Source organism: Carcharhinus amblyrhynchos, chromosome 21 (assembly GCF_965287045.1).
Source record: "Carcharhinus amblyrhynchos chromosome 21, sCarAmb.v2.hapA, whole genome shotgun sequence".
Taxonomy (NCBI): Eukaryota; Metazoa; Chordata; class Chondrichthyes; order Carcharhiniformes; family Carcharhinidae; genus Carcharhinus; species Carcharhinus amblyrhynchos.
In genome coordinates, this window is record NC_137344.1 from 23,037,684 (window position 1) to 23,062,166 (window position 24,483).

The 24,483-nt window shown below is 41.3% G+C and overlaps 1 protein-coding gene across 3 annotated transcripts in view; it reads left to right on the top strand.

Moving 5' to 3' along the window:
• Positions 1–24,483, top strand: part of sdk2b (sidekick cell adhesion molecule 2b) — a 966,819-nt gene that overhangs the window by 576,432 nt on the left and 365,904 nt on the right. For all 3 annotated transcript variants that reach the window (XM_080208817.1, XM_080208815.1, XM_080208816.1), the window contains exons 3-4: positions 5,091–5,197; positions 14,348–14,495. In XM_080208817.1, coding sequence (XP_080064943.1) covers positions 5,091–5,197; positions 14,348–14,495 — 255 coding nt within the window. The remainder of the gene's footprint in view (positions 1–5,090; positions 5,198–14,347; positions 14,496–24,483) is intronic.

The following is a 24,483-nucleotide window of genomic DNA, read 5'->3' on the forward strand; positions in this document are numbered from 1 at the left end:
TGCAATCTTGATGTCTTATTTGACCCAGGGTGTACTTTCAAACATGTAGCCACCAGCATCCATCTCTGTACCATTGCGTGACTCTTCTCCTGTCTCAGCCCATCTGCAACTGGAATCCTCGCCCATGCTTTTGTTACCTTTAGACTTGGTTATTTCAATGCACTCCTAGCTAATGGGTGGCACAGTGGTCAGCACTGCTGCCACACAGCAGCAAGGATTGGAATTTGATTCCAGTCTTGGGTGTCTGTGCGGAGCTTGCATGTTCTCTCTGTGTCTGCATTGGTTTCCTCTGGGTTCTCTGGATTTCATAGAATCCCTACAGTACAGAAGGAAGCCATTCAGCCCATCGAGTCTGCATCGACCACAATTCCATCCAGGCTGTATTCCTATAACCCCTCATATTTACCCTGCTAATTCCCTGACACTAAGGTTAATTTATCATGGCCAATCAACCTAACCTGCACATCTTCGGAATGAGGGAGCAAACCGAGCACCCGAGGAAACCCACTTAGACAGGGGAGAATGTGTAAACTCCACACAGTGACCTGAGGCCGGAATTGAACCTGGGTCCCTGCAGGTTAGTGGATTGGCCATGTTAAATTGCCCCTTAATGTCACAAGTTATCTAGGCTCAATGGATTTGCCATGGTAAATACGTGGGATTGCAGAGATAGGGCAGGGAGAGGGCCTGGGTAAGATACACTGGCAGAGAGTCAGTGTCGACTTGATGTGCTGAATGGCCCCTTCCATACTATGGGTCTAGCTGACCAACAAACTTACACCTTCCATAAACTTAAGTTTCCTGGACCCTTAGCTCTGGTCTTCCCTCCCTAAACCTCTTTCCCTCGTCCCCCCTTTCTCCTCCTTTAAGATGCTGCTCTCATAAAGCGAATTGTGTGGAGGACTTGGAAAATCTGCAGAGAGATTTGGATAGGCTGAGTGAGTGGGCGAGGACCCGGCAGATGGAGTATAACGTTGGCAAATGTGAGGTTATCCACTGTGGAAGAAATAATAGTAGGATGGAATATTATTTAAATGGTAAAAAGTTGCAGCATGCTACTATGCAGAGGGACCTAGGGGTCCTTGTGCACAAATTGCAAAAACTCAGTCTGCAAGTGCAGTAGGTGATCAAGAAGGCAAATGGAATGTTGGCCTTTATCGTGAGGGGGATAGAATAGAAAAGCAGGGAGGTCTTGCTGCAACTGTACAAGATACTGGTGACACCACAACTAGAGTACTGTGTGCAATTTTGGTCCCCTTATTTGCAAAAGGATATATTGGCCTTGGAGGGAGTACAGAGAAGGTTCACCAGGTTGATACTGGAGATGAGGAGGTTAGTTTATGAGGAGAGATTAAGTAGATTGGGCCTGTACTCGTTGGAGTTTAGAAGGCTGAGTGGGGATCTTATAGAGACATATAAGATAAGAAGGGGCTAGATAGGGTAGAGGTAGAGAGATTCTTTCCACTTAGAAAGGAAACAAAACTAGAGGGCACAGCCTCAAAGTAAGGGGGGGTGGGGGTGGCAGTTTAGAACAGAGTTGAGGAGGAACTTCTTCTCTGAGGGGGTAATGGAAGTTTGGAATTCTCTGCCCATTGAAGTGGTGGAGGCTAACTCGTTGAATATGTTTAAGTCATGGGTAGATAGATTTCTGATCGATAAGGGAATTTAGGGTTATGGGGAGCAGGTGGGTAAGTGGAACTGATCCACTTCAGATTAGCCATGATCTTATTGAATGGTGGGGCAGGCTCGAGGGGCTAGATGGCCTAATCCTGCTCCTATTTCTTATGTTCTTATCATTCGGACCAAGCTTTTGGTCATCCATCCAACTATCTCCTTGGGTCTTAAATTGTATTTGATAATACATCTTGGAAAACTGTACCATGTTAAAGGCACAATAAAATGCAAGTTAAACTTTTCTTTCCCTCACAATTCAGCTTGGAAGCTTATGGTGCAACGAGATGCTGAAAATGCAAGTATCAAAAATGATACTGGGGCAGTGAGGACAGCGACACATCTGGAACCCTGGTGAAGGATGAAACCAACAATTTACCTTCTTAACTCATTAGGTTTAAGAATTGAGAAAGAAACAGGAAAATTGCGAAAAATAAGATAGAGTGAATTAGAGTCCTCTCAGCAAGCTGCCATACAAAATTGAGTTGAAAGCTGAGGGGGAACGTCTGTCTCAAAGAAATGCTATGAACAGCCTGACCCACCATTATCACAGCAGTAATTTCAAGCCCATATTCTCCTTTTGATCCTGTGAACAGATTGAGCTTCCTATCTGTGAACTAAAATTAATTATTTCCTGCAACCATTTAGGGGTAAAAAAAAAAGTTACAAGGCATGAAAATCTGACTTGCAAGAAGCTGAATTTTGTACACTCTAATGAACATGACTGACTACCTCCAGTCTGGAGTGTACTGTCAATTATATTGTCTTTGATTAACACTAACATCTCACAAACAGACCAGTTCTCAAAACGGCACATCACAATTATAATAACACTCGAGTCAAACCCATAAGTGTGGATCTGTCATATTTTTACAAATAAAACTCCAGTTTCATTCTTTTAGTTCCAAACTCTGACAGGTTCACAGATACAATGGCAATAGAGCTTTGAAAATGTCCAGTGAATTCCTCCTCAATATAAAAAAAAATCAGTAAGGAAACGAGATCATAGAAACCCTACAGTGCATTCGGCCCAACAAGTCTGCACCGACAACAGTCCCACCCAGGCTCTATCCTCGTAACCCCATATATTTATCCTGCTAATCTTGCTAACCTATGCATCCGGGACAGTAAGGGGCAATTTAGCATGGCTAATGCACTTAACCCACACATCTTTGGGCTGTGGGAGAATACCAGAGCACCTGGAGGAAACTCATGCAGGCATGGGGAGTACAAACTCTACATGGACAGTGACCCAAGCCAGGAATCGAACCCGGGTCTCTGGAGCTTTGAGGCAGTGGTGCTAACCACTGTGCCACTCTGCCCTAAACTTGTGATAAAAGTTGAACTTGTCTCAGAGAATTTCTTTGTGGAAAATAAAAAAATTCAAAATTTGCATTTTAGTAGTTTATTGTTATGATTTTTTTTGTTTGTGGACAAATCCTGAGTACATATACTTTAAATTGCAACCCTTGGAAATCATGTCTCCTTTTTAAGTTAACGAACAACAGTGTAATGTAATCAGTTCTGACCAGCTTCAATTCTGTCTTCCTACTGATCAAATTGATTCTAACAGTGCTCAGTGCCACCCTTTAACTGACCTAATTAGTGGATGTTGGTAAAATCCAATGTCTGCGGAAAAAAAGCAATACATCTAATTGAAATGCTGTCAGTTTAAAACATCGGCTGCTGGCATGCACAATGTTCTTGGTCATTCAACAAGAGTTTTAGATAGATCATAAACTGATAATGTGGTGATTTGGGATTGTGCTGAGTTTGAGAGGAGAACAATTGAGTGAATCATTCAAGAGCAGTGGTGAAAAAGTCATAGGTAATTCTAATTGACAGATCAAGAACTACTCTTAAGCAAAAGTATGTTAAGAGATGGGACACCTTCCAAGCCTTTAAATCAGTAGTACCACCTACCACTGTGACATCAGTTTCAAAGCAAGCTGAGTGCAGCTTTAGATTCTAATTGGGGAGAATCGATCTCAATGTCTTTTAACCGACCTCCAACGGCTGGTAAAAAGCTTTATTGTTGCATGACACCTTATGAAAAGCTTTTTTAAAAAACACACAGGTATAAAGGTGGTCAAGCAAGTTGGCTTCATTCTTGTAAAACTTGCTGTGAAAACAGATTTCAAACATAGGACAGATTACGATTTACAATGCTGACGCAGTAGCTGGTATTTTTCTCAGACCCTTGGAATTGGGGTCAGAGGCAAGAGAGGATATGAAAGTTGGTGCAGACTCCCCAATGCTTTCCTAGCTCCATGCACTCTTACAGAGTGTGGCATTAGGTAGATGCTGATGACAACCAGCCTGACAATGACAACAGTGGAAGTCAATGACGGCAATTGCATAAGTGCTTAAGCTGGATATTCCTGCAACATCCTTTGCCCTCCTTCACCGGCACCACCACCCCCCCCCACCCTCCTTGTGACCCCCTTGTAGTTTACACAACATAGTTTAAAGGAGTTGAATGCACAGTGGGAGAATAGTTTGATCACAAAAATTGGAAGCCTGCTTTCAAGGGAATGTCATTGCAACAGACTTTCAGCTGTTGAGCTTTCTGTGGCTAATGGGATGCATTGAGATCCCTTCCTTCTCACCACCCTCAGGTAATGATGCTCTCATTTGCACTCCAGTCACTGTGGCTGCACTCCCCAATCTTGCATATCATCTCCTGAATTGCCCTCCCACCTCATCAGTCCATGCACCATCCTGAATTAAAAATGGTCCCAATGATCAAATTATTTGAAATGGAGAAAGTTCTGGTCAATGACAACACCTTCTTTAATCCAGCTGCAGTTTTACATTTCATCTTGCATATTTATCATGCTAAACCCCCCTTTTCAGGGATATCAGAGCTGGAATGTAATGGCACAAAGCATGAAGTTTTTCTTACCTTGAAAGTGAACAAAATAAGCCCATTAAGGTGAATTGAGTTCTAGTTATACTGCAGATTGACATTTGAACTGAGACCTTCTGAAAGGGACCCTCAACAATGGTACCCCACCAGAGCATCTGGCTCCCTCTCCTCAGGCATTTGTGAGCTATTTAAAACAACACAACAAATCCAAGATCTGTTACAATGAGGTTTCATTTTAAAGCATGAGGAGCCATGAATAGTATCAATTTATTCAATGTGAGATTCTCCACATGCTGTTGGTTGAGATTGCCAGCTGGCAAACTGGGTGAGTCGGATAGAGGACACAAAGGAAAAATTCTGAAACTGGGCAGCGTGCCACAGTTTGATCAAGTCATTAGAAGGAAAAGAGTGCTGCATGCTGGCACTGGTTCAGCAACTGTGCGCGTGCAGATTGAAATGCTTCCATTTTTTTTGTTGAAAAAAGAGCACCAGTGCAAAAAGACAAAGGTCTACATGATCTCCAGCTGATTAATTGTGTTCTTTCTTTTAGATACCTGATCCCATCATTGGATCAATCCCATGCTGGCTTTTACCGTTGCATAGTGAGGAATCGAGTCGGAGCGCTGATGCAGAGGAGGACAGAAGTCCAGGTGGCATGTAAGTTGGCCCAGAGTGTGGAATGATATTAACATGTGCCATTGGGGCAGCTGCTGAATGTGTCCTTGGTATATTATGCGCTATCAGCAGGTGAAAATTCCAATTCGCATAGGTGAAAACATTTTATCCCAGTTCAACTTGTCTGCTGCTGAAAGCATTTAAAGTTCAGTTATTAGTGTCATGAGTAGGCTTATATCAACACTGCAATGAAATTACTGTGAAAATCCCCTGCTCACCACATTCATGCGCCTTTTCGGGTACACTGAGGAAGAATTTAGCATAGCCAATGCGCCTAACTAGCATGTCTTTAGGACTGTGGGAGGAAACCAGTACACCTGGAGGAAACAGGGAGAACATGCAGACTCCCCTCAGGCAGTCACCCAAGCTGGGAATCGAACTCGGGTCCCTGACACTGTGAGGCAGCGGTGCTAACCACTGTGCTGCCTGACGTGTGTAGAATGCTAGGGAATAGTGTCACTGACTGAGAGGACCTGATGCTGCTGTTGTAAACTAGAACAAAACAACTTTGCATAGAGCCATTCTACTCATGTTAACAGTGATCTAAATAAAAACAAATTAAGCAAAGAGTGAACAAAAAAAGGTAACAACTGTTTTGGGATTTCTTTTACATCCTCAGTCGAGGCTATCACAAATCTAGTGCTTTCCTAATGCTCATCAATAAGCTATATTTAGAATCCGCCTGCCCTGAATTTCACTTTCTGTACATATGGCTCCCTTTCTTGTCTCATACTGGAAAAGTCTTGGGGGAATTTCTATTCCCAAAACTCCCCATTTTGCAGTAACCCAAAAAGCAAAATTGGGTTAACTAACACATAAAAGCTGTGTCAGAAACGTAGCTGGTGTGGAAAGCATTGAGAATATTCTGCAGTAACTGAGGAGATCAGTTGAGTTGGTTGTGCTGACATCCGCTTTTTGCTGCAAATTCCTGTCAATCACAAAGGCAGGACAAAGCAGCAGAGAAGAAATGTCAGCACAACTGCAAACAATGCATGCACTGACCGACTATTTAATAGTCTCAAACACAGCTCAAAAATGTCAATGTCATCTCATCTGAGTGTTTTGCAATGTTATTTTGTTGCACAAACTCACTTGATTTCAAATTTAAGCACAAATTGTATTCCTCAATCTGGAGCTGCCTGACCTAAAGAAGCCTATGGGGGAGGTGGTGGAATAACTCAAATAGACAGAGTTATCTGGAGTAGGTAGTTCCAGATTTACTCCTAAACTACAATAAATAGCCAAATCCTATTGAATTAAACAAGAGACCCTTGGAACGCAGAAGCAGTATTGATATTATCATGCTCAGTAGAGGCATGCCTTATCCTTAACTTTTAAAACATGGAGTGTATTTAGTTTGAAATATTTTGGAACTGACTCTTCTTTTAAACATGGACATTAAAATGCTACAAAAGGTGGCTGCCAAGAGTTACCTGACTTAGAATGTGGATTCCAACTACCACACTACCTCTAATGGATTAAAATACACCTTCCAGACTAAGAAGTGTCAATACCTATGTCCTGAGACCATTCAGAAGAGATTTACTAGCATGAATGGGTCTTTTTCAAAGACAAAAACAATCCTATGCTCAGTTGAATGTCTGCACCCAAAGATTCATGTTGTGGTGAATTACTTCAGGCCCAGCACTTTATTTGGAAGAGAGCTATGAAGGACCATAAGAGAAGGCACGATCTTGGCTTTCCTTTAACAAAAAGGCTTGATGTGTTGGCCACAGAACACAGAACAAAACAGAGTCAACAGGAAGGACAACAACATCTGCATCTTTAGAAGCTGAAGATTGTAACACCTTATGGGCTTCAACTCTTTTCTTTTTCAAGTCTACCAGTATAGAAAACCAACCTCCTGTTAATGAGATGACAACTTTGTAATGTGTTGAAAATCCATCTCTTCAAGCGAATTCTGCAACAGTTCTGATATACAACTCCAACTTTTGAATCCACTTAGACTATTTTCAGGAATGAAATCTCCTTCTCCACCAGGCTTGCAACACCAACTTTCTTTCAGGCCAAGCCAATTGCATGAATTTTGAACTATTCCTTTGTTCATAACTTGTAAAACTTCACTACTCTCTATAACTGTATTTTCCTCAAGTATTTGTGTGTTGAATGGCTGAGTAATTGACATTGCAATAGATTTTCAGGATGTACGTGTGAATAAATAACCCTCTTCATTTTAAACACATGAAACATTTATTGGTTATTCGAATTGACCACACACTCAGAGATTAAGAAACACACACACCTTTCTTTTCAAAAGCACAGTGATTATGGATAGTGAGGGATGGGAACAGGGATTTTAATTCTCTCTTATCCATGTCCATAGCAATATCCTCCCCACAGCTGTTGAGGAAAAGGTAACCTGAAATAGTGGATCTCCAAGAAAACTTTTTTTTTAAAACCGGAACATTTATATTTTAAGTTGAAAGATATTTTCAAAGTCAACATTTTAGAGAATTTTTTTGTAAAAGGCACTTTTCTTAGCCTTCCCGTCACGATTAGATTTTGTTCCACAAGCCGCCTTTTTCTCAAACGCTGATCTGTATGAAATACATCACGACATCTAGCAGAACTTAGTCTCCCTCCGAATGAACAAATAGCTAGGACTACAGTTGCTGCTTTATCTGAATTTTTTTTACCATCGCCTCTAAGTCTTTAGCAACTTCGTTGGCCAAAATGTTGAAGAGGTGGTTAGTGGAAAAGGGAACAATATTGCTACTAAAGTGACTTGATTCCCCAAATGGCAAATTAATGCAAAAGTGTAATGGGAAAAAAGTATGTCATCATACTTCCTTCAATTTCTGTTCAAATGTTTAGAAGGGGTACCAGTCACCTATATTCCAGAAATCTAGATCTAATACCACTAGAGGTTTCTCATTATCCTGCCTGTTTGCTTTAATGTTAATAATTGTATAGAACCATGTGTGTACCATCCACATCCGCATACTCTGAAATCCACACCAGTGAATCTTTTACAGAGAAGGTAGCATGACATCTCATAAAAACATTGCTCTAAAATGAAGGTACTGTTATTTTATAAGTGCGTTTTGTTTTAAATCGTCACATATCGCTCTACTCAGAGCTCAGTCACAGCAGGAGACTCTCAGGAGGTCTGCAGAAATGCTTAAAGTTATATCCTCCAAGTATCCCTCAAGACGTCAAACATCCCCACCAACCTGTGGAAGTGCCTGAAGGCTTACCTGGGAAGGCACCAAAGGCATCATTAGATTTCAGCTGGAATATACAGAGGTAAACTTGAAGCGTCAGAGGCCGCAAACCTCCAAACAATCCATCTATCCAACCCTTCAAGCATACCTGTCTACATATGGCAGAGTTTGCAGATTGCACATTGGACTTACCAATTCCTTCTCAGTTCCCATCAAAACCAGAATGGAAGTGAGCCATTGCCTATCCTGAGGGACTGCCTGTGAAGAAGACTACACTGAGCAAATAAAGAAGGCACAAAAACAAATGAACAAACTTAGCAGACAAACAAAATGGAAGACTCATGGTGTGAGAGGCAATGCCATATGATTTCATTTTATGCTGTTTTTTTTCCAGACCTGTATTTCTTCACCTTCTAGGAAAATGGACTTCATGGGTGATAGATCCTGTACATTCATTTGCTTGGGAAGGACAGCTATTTCCAGACAGTAAATCATCATAGATGTTGTCAGAAATGATACTTCAGACTGTGGAAGTTTCCACCAGGGAAGAAAAATCTGAAACATTTCAACATATTTGCCACGTGGGGAGCAAAATGTCTTTTTCCCATCTCAGTAATGAGCACCTTCCATCTGCTCCTACCTCTGCATGACTAAATATGCTGTAATTTCACATCATATTTTACTGCATGAAGATCAAAAGTGGATTTTTTCCAATCAGAGTAATCATCCACTGCAAACTGTAAAAACAAGCTTGAATTTACAGCTGTATTGGACGATATAACCTGAGGTCCATGTTTAAGCACTATACTGAGAGACAGTACAAATGCCTACAGCCTGCATGTTGGAGTGGGGAGAAGGGAAATTGGGGAAATTACACTGCTGCTTAATTACCTAGGTAATGAGAATCTAATCAGGCAGCAGCATTAATGAATTACGATAATGTGAAAATCACAGAAGATTCTGTACATTGTTTTAATTAGCTTAATTAACCACAATCTATTTGGGCACTGCCAAAGTGTGCAGATTTACTCTGAGCTGCAGGACTGTAGAAACATCAAATTTCAAGGCACAAGCTTTTTGTTAGATTTATCTTATTAGGAAACAAAAATAGTTCAGCAATTCTGCAAGCTACCTTTAGACCAATAATTCCCACCAATAGATATGGGTGGTACGGTGGCACATTGGTTAACACTGCTGTTTCACAATGCCAGGGACCCGAAGTTCAATTCCCGATTGTGCACTGTCTGCGTGGAGTCTGCACATTCTCCCTGTGTCTGCATGGGTTTCCTTTGGGTGCTCCAGTCCCCTCCCACAGTTCGAAAGATGTGCTGGTTTTGTATATTGGTCATACTAAAATTATCTCTCAGTATACCCGAACAGGCACTGGAGTGTGACAACTAGGGGATTTTCACAATAACTTCATTGCAGTGTTAATGTAAGCCTACTTGTGACACTAATAAATAAACTTTGTGTTTACTGAATGCACTTTTCTAATCCTATTTACGACACTAATAAATGAAGTTAACTTATTCCATAATTCAATATTGAACCTCAAAATATATTTCAAAATATAAACTTGACATTTTGTGCAATTTTTGAAAACGGACAGAATTATCTGGCCGTTCATACCTTGCCACTGCTGCCAATGAGAACAGAGAATTTGGCATTCGACCAAATCTCCAACCATTGTAACAGAACCAGAGAATCCCAGCCACGGACGAGGTTGGAGAATCCAGCCCCTTAATTTAAATGATTTGTTTCTTTAAGAACAAGATCCCACTGCACATGCAAAATGCTGCTTTATTAACTCTTACCATCTCATGGACACAACTACAATATCTTGGTAGCGGTCAATGAGTCTTGCTGTGAAATGTTGCAGACAGCTGAGAGAATGAAAATTACAAATGTTGTTTACTCTTGAAGGAGCTTCTTTAACTTAGCTTTATTAAGGGAAAAGGCCTCAATTTATTTTTTTTCCAACATTTGCCCAAACTATTACCACCAAAATTCACATTTTGGAATTTTTTGATTGACTTGATTTCTGCGATGATTTAATCATGCTGTGAGAATTTCCTTGTGGCAAAATGCTTAAGACAATATTGGGATCAATCAGCTCACCTTTCCAATGACCATTGTTGTGCCAAGCCACGCAGTCATCTGTTTTTATAACTTAAACAATATGAGGAATGGTTTGGGTAAATGTCTAAGCTTCTAGTGAGCTTTCAGGTTTTTCTGATCATTAAATATGTTTTCACGTATCTAGTGGTCATGCTTTCCTCAGATGATCTTTGTTGTGTCCAGTTTAAAATTCCAGTCATATAGACTGTTGCCTTCAACATTGCAGTTTCTTGTTAATTGTTCTTTTGCACAACATTACATGCAGCAATAAGGTTTCAGAGAGCTTACACAAAAATATTGTCGCCAGGTAACTCCAAATGATAGCTTAAATAGCTTGTGTTCACTGGAAGGGATGTTGTGTAGCATTAGGCTGCTTTGACCCTTGGGGATCGCTTACGTGTCTTGATTGTAGACTCAAGAAAAAACAACAAATGTCAAATACCTCAGTCTCGTAAGAAAACTGCTTCTGTCAATCATATTTAATCTGTCTCTTTTTCTCTGTTACGTTTTACTTCAGGAATGAAATATTAATGTGAAACATTTGTCTTTCTCCTTCAATTTATGATGTTATTCCTCACCATCTCAAAATCTGAGATATCATTGAACTTATTTTCCTTCAACTTTCAGCCAGCTCATTAACATATGCAATTTGCTGCCTCTCCTGTGACAACTCAACAGGTCTTGGTGCTACGTACGAACAGCGCTGTAGAATTTGCCTTAGGTCGAATTCAAACCACAGACTTTGTGTTGAAAATGACTGGCAGGCATCAAAATCAATACCCTAATGTTATTTCCCATTACTACACTGAAAGAGATTAACCTTTCAACTGAATTCTTTAGTTAATGCACAAGTTGTGTAAAACCACTACATGGCCAGATAGATATGCAGGTTTTTCAGACCCAATGTAAAATAATGAAATCTGAATTTCCATTACACTTAGGGAATCTTTAGTATCCTCTCTTGATCCCCCATGTGACTTTTTGAAACTGTGTCATCCTGATCATCTGTACCGCAGTAATCCATTTACTGGGAATCCTGTTTCTGACACATCTCAAATACTTGGAGATCAGTGACTGGTCGATTCTGAATGTGCAGCATGAAATTGACCTGAAATTGACAAATAGATTGTTGGGAAAGAAATAATGGCTATTTGAAACTGGGAATGTTTGGAATGAAGATGAGGCTGCATCATTATATTTAACCTGACTGGTTGGGAGCTGCAGAATGTTGAGGATGCAGCACAAATGATGACAGCTGTAGTTTTCCACATACTACTAAACAACACCTCAAAGTCAATGAAATGAATAAGCAGCTGAGGAAAATCTTCATAATTTGTTAATGTTTATGTGTTTTTAAAAGTTTCTATTTAAGTCCGTTCACAAATGAATAGTTTTACAGTGAAACGAGTAAAATTATTTAGTGTTAGTTTTAAATGCACTCTCAGAGAGAGGATATTTGTGTGGTGGAGAATGGAGCACATCTTCAACCACTGCTGGCTTCTTGCATTCTTGGATCAGAATTAGAGCAGACTAAGTGGAGACCAAACCTCCCTACTGTGGCTCAGCAAAGGTCCAACTTCAGGACATGTGCCTACTGCATCACGGTGATTTTTATTTCCCACAAGTTATCCACAGTTTCTGTAAGATCGATGCTGGAGTTCATGTACCTCCTCCCACTTTATTTCATCTCATCCTGTCAATAGTTAAGAAAGAAAGACTTGCATTAATAGAAGATTTTCTGGTGACTGCCATTTTGCACAAGGCAAGCCCCCTCAGAGAGCAATGTGACAATGACCAGATAATTTGTTTTCACCATGTTGATTAAGGAATAAATATTGGTCAAGTCACTGAGGATAACTTCCCTGCTCCTCTTCAAAATAGTGGCTTGGGATCTTTTAGATTTACCTCAGAGGGCAGAAAGAGCCCCGTTTTAGCTTTCATCTGAAAGATGGCACCTCCAACAATGCAACACTCAGAATGGCACTGGAGTCTCATTGTAGGTTTTTGTACTAAAGTCTCTAGCGAGGTTCTTGACCACACAAATTCAGTTACTTAATAATAACTATTTTAAACTGGGAAGCCATGCCCACTTGAAACTAAACTAAAATGGCTCATAATCACTTCACAGACATCTCCTATAATCAGTAACAGAAATTACTTCCACTTGTCATTCTGCAATGTGTTTGAATTCAAAGATCAAAACTGAAAGGGCGTTTGAAACTCCGCCATACCAAACAATCGTGAACTGTGTTCCTCATAAACTCCACAAATTAAGAAATATTTAATTATCCAATACAATGATGCAATATAGCAAATATATATGAGATGATAAGGCGTATGCTCGAGCCCACACATCACAAACTTCCGAATCTCACTGACTCTGGTGAGTAGGTGGCAAGAAAAGGCCAAGAACCTCGCCATAGAGAGGAAATACACAACTGAAGAAGGATTGTTGGGTATGGTTAGAGCACCCTTTGTAAAGTTCAGTTCACCGGTGGCTTACTTGTGTGCTGTTTCGGCTGTAGGTAGTGCCTGGCAAGGGTGATCAGTATTCAAGAAAAGCGGAACAGGAATTATGCTATAAGTTTATTCAACAAAAAAAGTCAGTGGTCTATTATGAAATGCAATCTGGCTGATGAGAAAGAACAAATCCTCAATAAAATTCCTAATTTAGTGACTATCTTGTAAATTTCCAAAGTAATCCATTTTGTACACTTAAAGGGAATATGTTCCTGCCACATATATTGTGAGCATCCTCTGGGCTAAACCTCCAGTGCAGTTTATTTGATTTTTGGTGAATGTAAAACTCCTAATTTTTTGAATGTCTTTCTGGCATGATGTTTGCATCAACCATGTTAAAGATGATGGCAGTCATGCTTCAATGCTTTCAGCAGTGTTATTTCAAAACCGGTGTAATAAGCCCTCAGAGGCAGTGATCCCTTCACCAAAATCCCTTTATTTACAAGTCTGACAACAGCATACAGAGCACTGTCAGTCAGCGGTCTATATTAGGTGTCCCAGAAGAACTGACGCCCCTAAGTAAGTACAAAGCAAGAGGCTCCCTGATTGGCCTATCAATTTGGCGAGTCCATATTCTGAGGCCAAACTCAATTCATAGAATCATAGAATCTCTACAGTGCAGAAGGGAGCCATTCGGCCCATTGAGTCTGCACCGACCACAATCCCACCCAGGCCCTATTCCTATAACCCCTTGCATTTGCCTTAGCTCGTCCCCCTAACACTAAGGGGCAGTTTAACATGACCAATCCACCTAACCTGCACATCTTTGGACTTGGGAGGAAACTGAAGCAAACACGTGCAGACACAGGGAGAATGTGCAAACACCACACAGACAGTGAGAAAATGGGAATCAAACCTGGGTTCCTGGCACTCTGAAGCAGCAGTACTAACCACTGTGCCACCGTACCACCTTAAATTGCCTGATTAAAGTCATTACAACCAGATTTCATGAGATGTGGCAGCAAATAAGAACTATTCTCTGCCATTTATTCCCTCCCCCACCTCCCCCTTCCAGTTGAAATACTTTTGGCACTTTTTACACTTCCTCATACCTGGGATCACCAACCCAACATGAACACTCACTGATATCAGGCATTTCAAACTACCCTGTGATCCTAAGTCATTGCATATGCCCACTTGTTTTCTCACTCCATATTACAATGCACAGAAATGTCCAGACTATTGTTCTTCTTGAAGTTATACCCAAAAAATGCCAAGGCTTCAATGATTTTTGCATTGAATTGCAGAATATACAGCACAGAGCAGAATATCTGAACCATACTGTTTATAAATACTGCTGTTTTTTTAGATATGGCAAACTTCGAGAATGGTGAAAAATATCTAAGTGTATCCCAGGGAAATGCTGCTGTTGTCAAGGCACCTAGAATTTCTACCTTCCCCCGACCCCAAGTCACGTGGTTCAGAGATGGCCGGAAAATCTCACCCAGCAGTCGCATGTAAGTTTTAACAAGATGACCTTGATGTTATATATTTGAATTTGAAGCTACATTAATGTTACATTAAATAATGTCCTCACTTTGATATTAAAAAAAGGGGGAGGCTAGGTTCGATGCATTTTCAATCTTTTGGTTATGTCTGTTTTAATTGGGTCCAATTTCAACGCACGCAAAGCTCAAGTCTAGCTCATGCCTTCTTCTGTTTGAATGCTGGTGGCATTATTAGGACAGGTTACTGAGCCTGTCAGTGCGAGAGAGCTGCATAATATTCAGTGAGGTGCAGTCATTAACCCAGCTGTGCCTCAACTTCAATTGTTTATGTTAATTCAACTCCCTCACACTGTCAAGACAAGTGGAAAGCATGTTAATGATAATCTTTGGTAATTGTGTAGTTTTTAAAATCAGTACTAATGGTGAAACACTTTATAAATGTAAATTAATTATTTAAAAACAGCTGCTCTCTCCTCCACCCCTGGGATGGGAGAAAGAGTAGGAAATATTAACATGTAACTAAATATATATATTTTTGGATTAACTAGGTTACTGTAAATCCAGATCATTTGTCTTGATTATTCAACAGAAACCATTGTATAACAAAAGAATATTATTTAGGTTCCGGCATCTGTAGTAGAAAATATGGATTAATTGAGGTTCATAAAAATGCATGGTAGTAAAACAATTGCTGTTTATAGTCCCTCTAAGGAGATGGAAGAGAAGTATGGTACTATCTCTTGCTCCCTAACACATTGCGTGCAAGTACTGCAAAACTATTTCTTTATATATAAAATCATACATTTGTGCCTCATTGTTTCATTATCATCAATTCCCCTGCCAGATACTTTCCAGAAGATCACTGGGTAGAATTCCAAACGGCAGTGGCTAATAGCTTTCCATGACATCCCTGCTTCATTTGTTCCTGATGTATGTTGAATATCTGAACTTGTGTTTTCCCTCTCAATTATATTTTTGTATGATGTTGAATTTTAGAATTTTGAATTGCATAGTTGCTGCATTTGCTATCGATATCCTGTTTTAATGAGTTTTCCTTCCGATGGTTCAGCATTCTTATTTATATTATCTTTTGCATTCGTATCCATTCAGGTAATAAGTAGCCTGGCAGATTTTTACGATATGGACTTAAGTATGTTTTTAAACCACTGGCTTTTCAATATGCATGAACTGATAACTTCAAAATAGGCTCGCATTTAAATCTCCTGAAACTAAGTACGTATGTAATAAATATGTACCTTTCAAAGGTGTATATGTATTACAGATGTTGGGTACAGTGGATATTCTCTTCTGCACAATGCACAATTCTTCCATCCAGTTTCCTTCACCACAGTTGAAAAGGAAATGAACACTGTTTCCACAGTGATCACGGATCATTTGATTTCTTTGCTTTGCTTTCGTTGTTTTATTTTATAACCTGACCTCTGTAGATTGTATCTGCATTTTGGGCAGGAGTAAGAATGCATTCATAGTTATTAAAATGAGAGAGTTGAGCATTCTGTTTGCTGGAGATGATGTTGAATTGAGTTAAATCTGCACCCGGAGAACCACCAAAGCCATTCCCAGAAAGCGTGGCCCAGCAATTGAAGAACAGTTAATGCTGCAGCTTGCTGGGCATGACCATTCCCAGTCAGCCCTGTGATTTTACAGGAAGTCTCTGGCAGAATGTCGTTGCTCCCTAATGTACATTGAGAAATAATGCTATACTCTGAATGTTAGGATCTCATTTACACTGGCTAATATGTGCACAGGCTGATTTTACTTGCTGTCTGTGTGTTGCAGTAACACAAAGGGTGCAATCTAACCAGCTTGCTATGCCAGTTGATTGGCATGGCAAACCGATACATTCGCGGGCAAGGATCAAAAAACCCATTCACACCGGGCGTGAGCCGCTTTTCTACCCTCCCGCCCGGCGCAATTTTGCCGGTGAGATCAGCTTCGTGCCCAAGTGGGAGTGTGGCTTGAATGGGGGGTGGGGCCATGATAAGGGGACATGTACAAAGATAAGGGGGGCATATGCGGGGAACGCCTGTGCAAAGGGATGGTCGGGCAAAGGAGGGGGTTAGGCAAGCTGGAAGGGCGGGGAGCTCTACAAAGTAGGCCTATGGGGGGGGTGCTTTGGAAAGGGAGGGTGTGCAGAGGGGTATTCAGCATGGTGGTGGCATGCAGGGGCGGGGGACAGAGGAGGTCTGCCAGGGGACTTATCAGGGGAGTCCCAGTGTCATCCATGTTGTGGTTGGGGGGGGGGGGGGGGGGGGTGAGGGGTTGATGTCCATGGGGGGTGGGGAGGCAGTGGAAGAAGGTCTCCCACTGGGAAATAAGAGTACATTTTGCAATAAAGCCAGAGCACCCTGCAGCCGGCTTCACCACCTTACTGAGGCTCCATCCCCTTCCTGCCTGGCGCAAACCTCCCTGCTGTCATCAAAATTGACAGTGGACAGAATCTTCTGGCCGTTCATACCGGTGGGATTTTCTGGTTCTGCTGCACTGAACAGAGATTTGTGAGTGCCAAAATTCTCCTTCGCCTGCAGCAGCAGTGGGACGTGAACTCTCGATAAGATCATGGCCAGAGTGTGGAAAGATTGCAGTGCTGAATCTGCCCAATAAACTGTGCGGTACACTCCCCTTTTCGGAGGAGTTATGACATTTGGAATTTTTTTGGAAAATCAGCCCCAGGATCTATATAATTTATTACTGGAAATAGAATGATCCATGAATATATATAATGTACAACAAGGAGATGCTATGGAATGAATCCTGATGACTTGATGACATATATTACCTGCTGTGCTGCTGAATCCCACAGACAAGCACCTTGATCGAGTGAGTTAACTAAATGGGAGTGATGCACAGTGATGGTGGATAGGGAGGGAAAAGGGGAAAAAAACACAGTCCACAGTGGTTAGAAAATCCATTGACCTCCACTGGAAAGTTCATGACAGTGGTGGGACAGTGGCACAGTGGAATGCACTGGTGCCTTACCGTGCTAGGGACTCGGGTTCAATACCAACCTCGGTCACTGTCTGTGTGGAGTTTGCACATTCTCCCTTTGTCTGCGTGGGTCTCCTCTAGTGCTCCGATTTCGTCCCACAGTCCAAACATGTGTGGGTTTGGTTGATTGGTCATGCTAAATTGACACTAGTATCAGGGGGATTAGCAGGGTAAATATGTGAGGTTACAGAAATAGGGTCTGGGTGGAATTGTGGTCGATGCAGACTTGATGGGCCGAATGGCTTTCTTCTGCACTGTAGGGATGCTAGTGCCTGAGATGAAAACAGGATCAGATTGAACTTTGATATGTCCACTATCAAATATATTGATTGTAGTCATATTCAAATAAAGTCTTGTGTCAGGTACCATTGGGCTGCTGCTTTCCATAGAGCCAAATGCCATTGAAAGACAATGTTTGCAGCAGAATAGCAAGTGGGAAAACATTGAGGCACAAGATTCAAACCAATCCTTTAGGCAGATGAAGGTTAAGCAGGTTATCTGACCAACCAACAGAGATTTTGTAAAAGTGCTGTTTACCATTGAGTTACATTTTATTCAATATCATCACCGTGAACACCTTTCTATGTCATTATTAACTGCTGCTTTTAGTTTTTCTTCTCCCTCATCCTGGAAGTTATTTTCTCTATTATTCAGCCCCCAATCGGGCCAGCCATATAAATGTTGTGCTCCAGGTCAGAAGCTGAGAATTCTGTGGACAGTAATTCACCTTCTGACTCCCAGAGCCTGTCACCAGCCACAAGGCAAAGGTCCAGAGTGTGATGGAATACTCTCCACTTGCACGGATGGGTGCAGCTCCAACAGCACTGAAGAAGTACAACAACATCCAAGATAAAGCAATCCACTTCTTTGGCATGCCATCCACCACCTTCAACATTCAGTCCCTCCATCAATGATGCACCGCAGCAATTCAACAAGGCACCTTAAGCAACACATTCTAAACCCACGATCTTTACCACCTAGAAGGTCAGCATGTACCTGGGAACACCACCATATGCAGATTCCCCTCAGTATCCCAAAGTAGAATCGTATCACTGTTCCTTCACTATTACCAAGTCAAAATCCTGGAACTCCCTTCCAAACAGCACTGTGAAAGCACCACACAACATAGACAACAGCGGTTCAAGAAGGTGGCGCAACATCATCTCTTCAAGAGCAATTTGGAATAGGCAACGAATTCTGGGCTAACCCGTGAATGAAGAAATAATAAAAAAAGTATGTGAAAACTCAAAGATTTCATTAAATGCATTTATACTGTAACATTGCACTGAATTAATATTCATAGAAGTTTAATGGAAAAAGTCTCAGATAATTCTGACTAGAATTCAGTTGGTAATTTGAAAAGTGGCATCAACTGTCGTGGTGTCCTAAACACAGAATTTTAATAAAGGCATTCACATTCTGGGCAAATTAATTTTTTTGCGCAGTTAAACTGAGACTGTTAAGTCTTATCAGGACTGCACTCAATAGAGAGAGGAAGAGCTGCAACATGACAAAAAGGATTTAACATTAAAGTTATCAGGCGGTTGCAGACATCTATCTTTGTTAAGCTGTCATTTTACCATGAAAAGTCTGAGACAAGCGTTGCTGTCCTAAGTGTCAGCAGTTACATTCAGGCCACATTATTCAATACTTCATGCAGCACTGAGTGCTTTGTTTAACGTTACTCAACTTTGTGCTGATGTATCCTTGCAATTGTGTGTGTGCGCGCGTGTGCATGCGCGTGCGCATGTGTGTGGCATTATCAAGCTGGAAAATGGAAATTTCCATCCAGTGACAATATAAGAATCTCTGCTGAAATGTGTCAAGTGTCAAACACAATGTAGTGTGCCACAAATATTGATCTGTGAAGAGGTCCAGCCAGAGACCTGGTATCAATCTGACATGTCCTTTACAGATGCATTCTTGTTTGCTTTCTCCATGCTTGTAATTTTCTGAATGAAGCAGTTGACTGTGCTTCGACAGAACTGGCGCAACTTGTTGACAAAGGACATGCAAAAAAGTGGGTGGATGCTTCATAGAAGATGTGCTATTTTTATCCCTGGCACAGTGTTAGCACTGCTGCCTCATAGCGCTAGGGACCAGGGTTCGATTCCCAGCTTGTGTCACTGTCTGTGCGGAATCTGTACGTTCTCCCTTGTCTACGTGGGTTTCCTCTGGATGCTCTGGTTTCCTCCCACAATTTGAAAGACATGCTGGTTAGGTGCATTGGTCATACTAAATTCTCCCTCAGTGTACCCAAACAGATGCCGGAGTGTAGCAACTAGGGGATTTCCACAGTAACTTCATTGCAGTGTTAATGTAAACTCACTTGTGACACTAAGAAATAAACTTTAAATTTTATTCCCACAGAAGAAAATGTAGATCGAATATCAAGTTTAACATTGGTCAGGGCCATTTAATATGCTGATGTGACATCAATAACCTAACAGAACCGAAGAAATGTTATGGCACAGAAAGAGGCCATTCAGCATCACGCTAGCTGAGAAAAAAACTAGCTACCTACTCAATCCCATCATCCAGCATTCAGTCCATAGCTTCACAGGTTTCTGCACTCCATGTGTAGATCCAAGTATCTTTTAAATGAACTGCGGGTTTCTGTCTCAACCACCAATCCAGGCAGCAAATTCCCAACACCTACCACCCTCTGTGTGAAAAAGTTTGTCCTAACATTCCCTCTAATCTTTCTACCAATCACCTTACATCAGCCCCTGCTGAAAGGCCTCATCGCTAGAGGAACAAAGTTTTCCCTGTCATCCTTCCCGTGTCTGCATGGGTTTCCTCCCGATTGCTCCGCTTTCCTCCCACAGTCCTAAGATGTGTGGGTTAGGTGGATCAGCCATGCTAAATTGACCCTAATGTCAAGGGGATTAGCAAGGTAAATATGTGAGTTACGGGGATAAGGCCTGGATGGAATTGTGGTTGGTGCAAACTCAATGGGCTGAATGGTTTCCTTCTGCACTGTAGGGATTCGACTCTACTTAGGCCCCTCATGATTGAGTACACCTCAGTCAAATCATCCCTCAGCCTCTTCTGTTCTAAGAATTCCAAATGCAGCCTTCATATTCTTTTCCTTATGACTGTAATTTTCCAGGCCTGGCAACATTCTTATAAACTTCTCGTGCATTCTTTACAGAGCAATTATCTCCTTCCTGTAATGCGGTGACCAGAACAGTATGCAAAGCTTCAGCAGTGGCCTTACCACCATTTTGTACAGTTCCAGCATTACATCCCTTCTTTGGTATTCTGTACCTCGTGTAATAAAGGAAAGCATTCCATATACCTTTACCACCTTATCCATCTGTGCTACTCATTAATGGACCATTTGACAAGCACTCTAATTTTGTCTGCCCTCATAATATCTTCCTGCTTATTGAGTATTTCCTTCCTTTGTTCGCTCTCTCAAAATGCATAATCTCATACTCAATCATAAAAGACAATCGTAGAATTCCTTTAGTGCAGAAGGAGGACACTGAGCCCTTCAAGTCTGGACCGACCATGATCACACCCAGGCCCTATTCCCATAAACCCATATATTTACCTTTGCTAATCCCCCTCAGACTAGGGACAATTTAGTATGGCCAATCAACCTCACCTGCACATCTTTGGACTCTGGGAGGAAACTAGAGCACCAAGAGGAAACCACGCAGACATGGGGAGAATGTGCAAACTCCATACAAACAATGGCCTGAGGTTGGAATTGAACCCAGATCCCTGGCGCTTTGAGGCAGCAGTGCTAACCACAGTGCCACCGTGCCGCCCCTGATTCCACTGAATTGAATTCCATTTGCCATTTTTCCATCCGCTCCAACAAAACATTGATATCATTGTGGAGGCCACAGGTTTCCTCTCACTATCGACTACACAGCTGATTGTGGTGTCATCTGCAAATTTCCAAATCATGCCACCCACATTTGACTCCAAATCATTAATGTATATCACAAACAGCAGGGGGCCAACACTGAGCCCTGTGGAACTTCACTAATGATGGAGAAATTTGGATTTAAGGAATTCTTTTACTCGCTGCTAATAAAAATGCTGGTTCACCGAGCAACTGTGCACCAACTTCAATGCTTTGTTCTCCTTGTTTAGTTTACCTCACTGGGTTCTGCTTTCCATAAAGCACAATTGAAAACACTGAGGACCACTGTACAAAGTCAGCACAAGAATGCCAGACAGAGCAATTGGGTAGTATTTGGATACTGTACAACTAACATGATGTGAGCCTCATTTGTAGCCACCCAGAAATGAACCCAGTGAACCTAACAATACTTTGCAAGGTTCATGAAAAATAGGTCTCCATTGCCACTGAAACAGCAAATGTTGCATTAGTTGCAATTTATGAACATGGAAGTGCCGTCACATTTAGATGAGGTGCAAAATGTGTACAATCATTTTAAATTTGCTTAGCCTGTGTTTAATAGTAGTTTGATTTTAAATTCTATCATAAACAAGTTAAAGTAAGTGGGATGATAATCACTTCACGTCGCTGTAATGCTCTAAAGAGCCTAATTCTTCTGAATTTATAAAAGACAATTAAAGATTATTAAATTGAAGTTTTTAATGATAATTAGTCTTCGAGTAATTACTCAAGCTCCTGCCCACCACCACTTCCAATCTCAAAAACTCACACCATCATTTCCAAATACAGCAGAACTCTTTTCTTGTATCGAAATTATTCTGCATTTCAGATAAACATTGTCATGAGTTAGCTAATTACATCTAATGATTGACATTTCTACGAAATTGAGAGATCAGCTAATTTAAGTTACATTCATAAACATTAATTACATTTATAATATTATGTAAAAGATAGCTGTATCGTAAAAGGAAAGGAGCAGCATAGCTGAATAAAATACCATGGCTGTGTGATTTACGGTGACCTGCTGATTGGGACATTCTGTCCTGAGGCCACATATACTGCAGCTTCCTCTGATCTGCTAACTATAATATCCTGCTAACTGAGGTGAAATTAGTTAGGATGATCATTTAAGTCTCGATCAGCATTTCACACAATTTAATTTTCAGGAGCAATTGAATAAAATGTTCCTGCAGATGAGCATCTAAGATGTTGAACCAGTTCCAAACAGTTGTTTTTGTATTATCAGGTTAGCAATGAGGAATTGATTTATTGTTGCAGTTATGATGGCCACGAAGGATAGAGGGAACATAGGAATTAGGAGCAGAATTGGCCAAATTCAGCCCTTTGAGTCTGCTCTGCCTTTCAATCAGATCATGGCTGATCCCTCCCTGGTTTCAAATCCACCCCCCCCCCCACCTGTTCCCTATACCCCCTTATTTCTTTTTTTATTAGAAAGATATCTTATCTATCTCCTTCTTGAAAGCATTCAATGATTCAGATTCCCCCACACTATGGGGCAGCGAGTTCCACAAATTCACCACCCTCTGCGAGAAGTAGTTCCTCCTCATCTCAGTTTTAAATTTAATGCCTCTCAACCTATACCTGTGACCTCTTGTTTGAAATTGCCCCATAAAAGAAAACATTTGGTCCACGTTTACTTTATCAATCCCTTTTAAAATTTTATATTCCTCGATCAGATTCCCTCTCAGCCTTCTAAACTCCAGTGAGTATAAGCTGATACTGTTTAACCGTAGACAACTACAGTTACGTGGATAAGATGGGCATAGAGGAATTTGGGCCAAATGGGGGCAATTGAAACTAGCTTAGTGGTAAAAGCTGGACAGCATGGACAAGTTGGGCTGAAGGGCCTGCTTCCGTGCTGGAAATCTCTATGACTCTGTGATTCTTCTCATACCTCAACTATTTCATTCCTGGAAGCAATCTGGTGAGCATTCTCTGAACTGTCTCCAATGCCACCACATCCTCCCTCAAATAAGGAGACCAAAACTGGACACAATGCTCCAGATGTGGTCTTACCAACATTCTATACAATTGCAACAACATTTCTCTTTTATACTCCAGTCCCTTTGCAATAAATGCCAACATCCCATTTCCCTTCTTTATTACATGCTGCACCTGCTTACCAACTTTCTGTGGGATACAACTTGAGAACTCCAGGACTGTATAACCGAAGGTACCTCAAAGATGTGCTGGGGAAACCCCACCACCCCAGAAGGTCCAAGGTACGGGCTTCACAGGACCTGCTCCTGAGCCCCAAACTACTACCTTCGACACCCATCCCCCCATGGAACAATCAACCCCCAACCCCCCCCCCACCCATCTATGGAACTCCCCTCTTTCCCCTCCCTCCCCTCCAACCACATGAGAATTTCCCACCACTACTATCCCAGGCCCAGCCCGACTGGTCAGCACTCGCACCCTTGGCCTAACCAGCACCCCATCCTGAATTCTAGCCAATTACCTGACAAACTTTCTTGAAAATGGTAGGACTTTTAAACTATGGCAACCGGTGCATAATAAGGAGGCTTGTCCTCCTTTGTCTGATTCTGCAGTAGGCCTCACAGAGCACATTGTGCTGCACTGTTCTCACCTGGCCTGAATCGGAGGACAAGTAAGACAGCATCAACAAAATTTCAAGGTAAGAAAGTAGGAACGGAGTAACAATCTGATTCTACCAACCCACAGAAGTTCAGGTAAGTTCTGAAGCAAAATAAAATGTTCCCCAATGATATAACTTTTAATCGTGAGCACATCATGTGGGTGATCTATTTCTATATGAGCTAGATGCAAGAGCATTCATCAGAACACTATCTTATTGGTATAAAATTTTTTTTGTTTTATATCAAATGTGTTTAAATATGCCAAGATTCTCAACAAACAATTAAGATTCTAAATAAATAATTAAGTGAGAAATGATATAACATTTTGGACATTTTTTTAATTCATTCATGGGACGTAGGCGTCGCTGGTTGGCCAGCACTTATTGCCCATCCCTCGTTGCCCTTGCAAAGGTAATGGGTGAGCTACTTTCTTGAATTGCTGCAGTCCATGTGCTGTGGTTTGGCCCACAATGCCATTAGGGAGGGA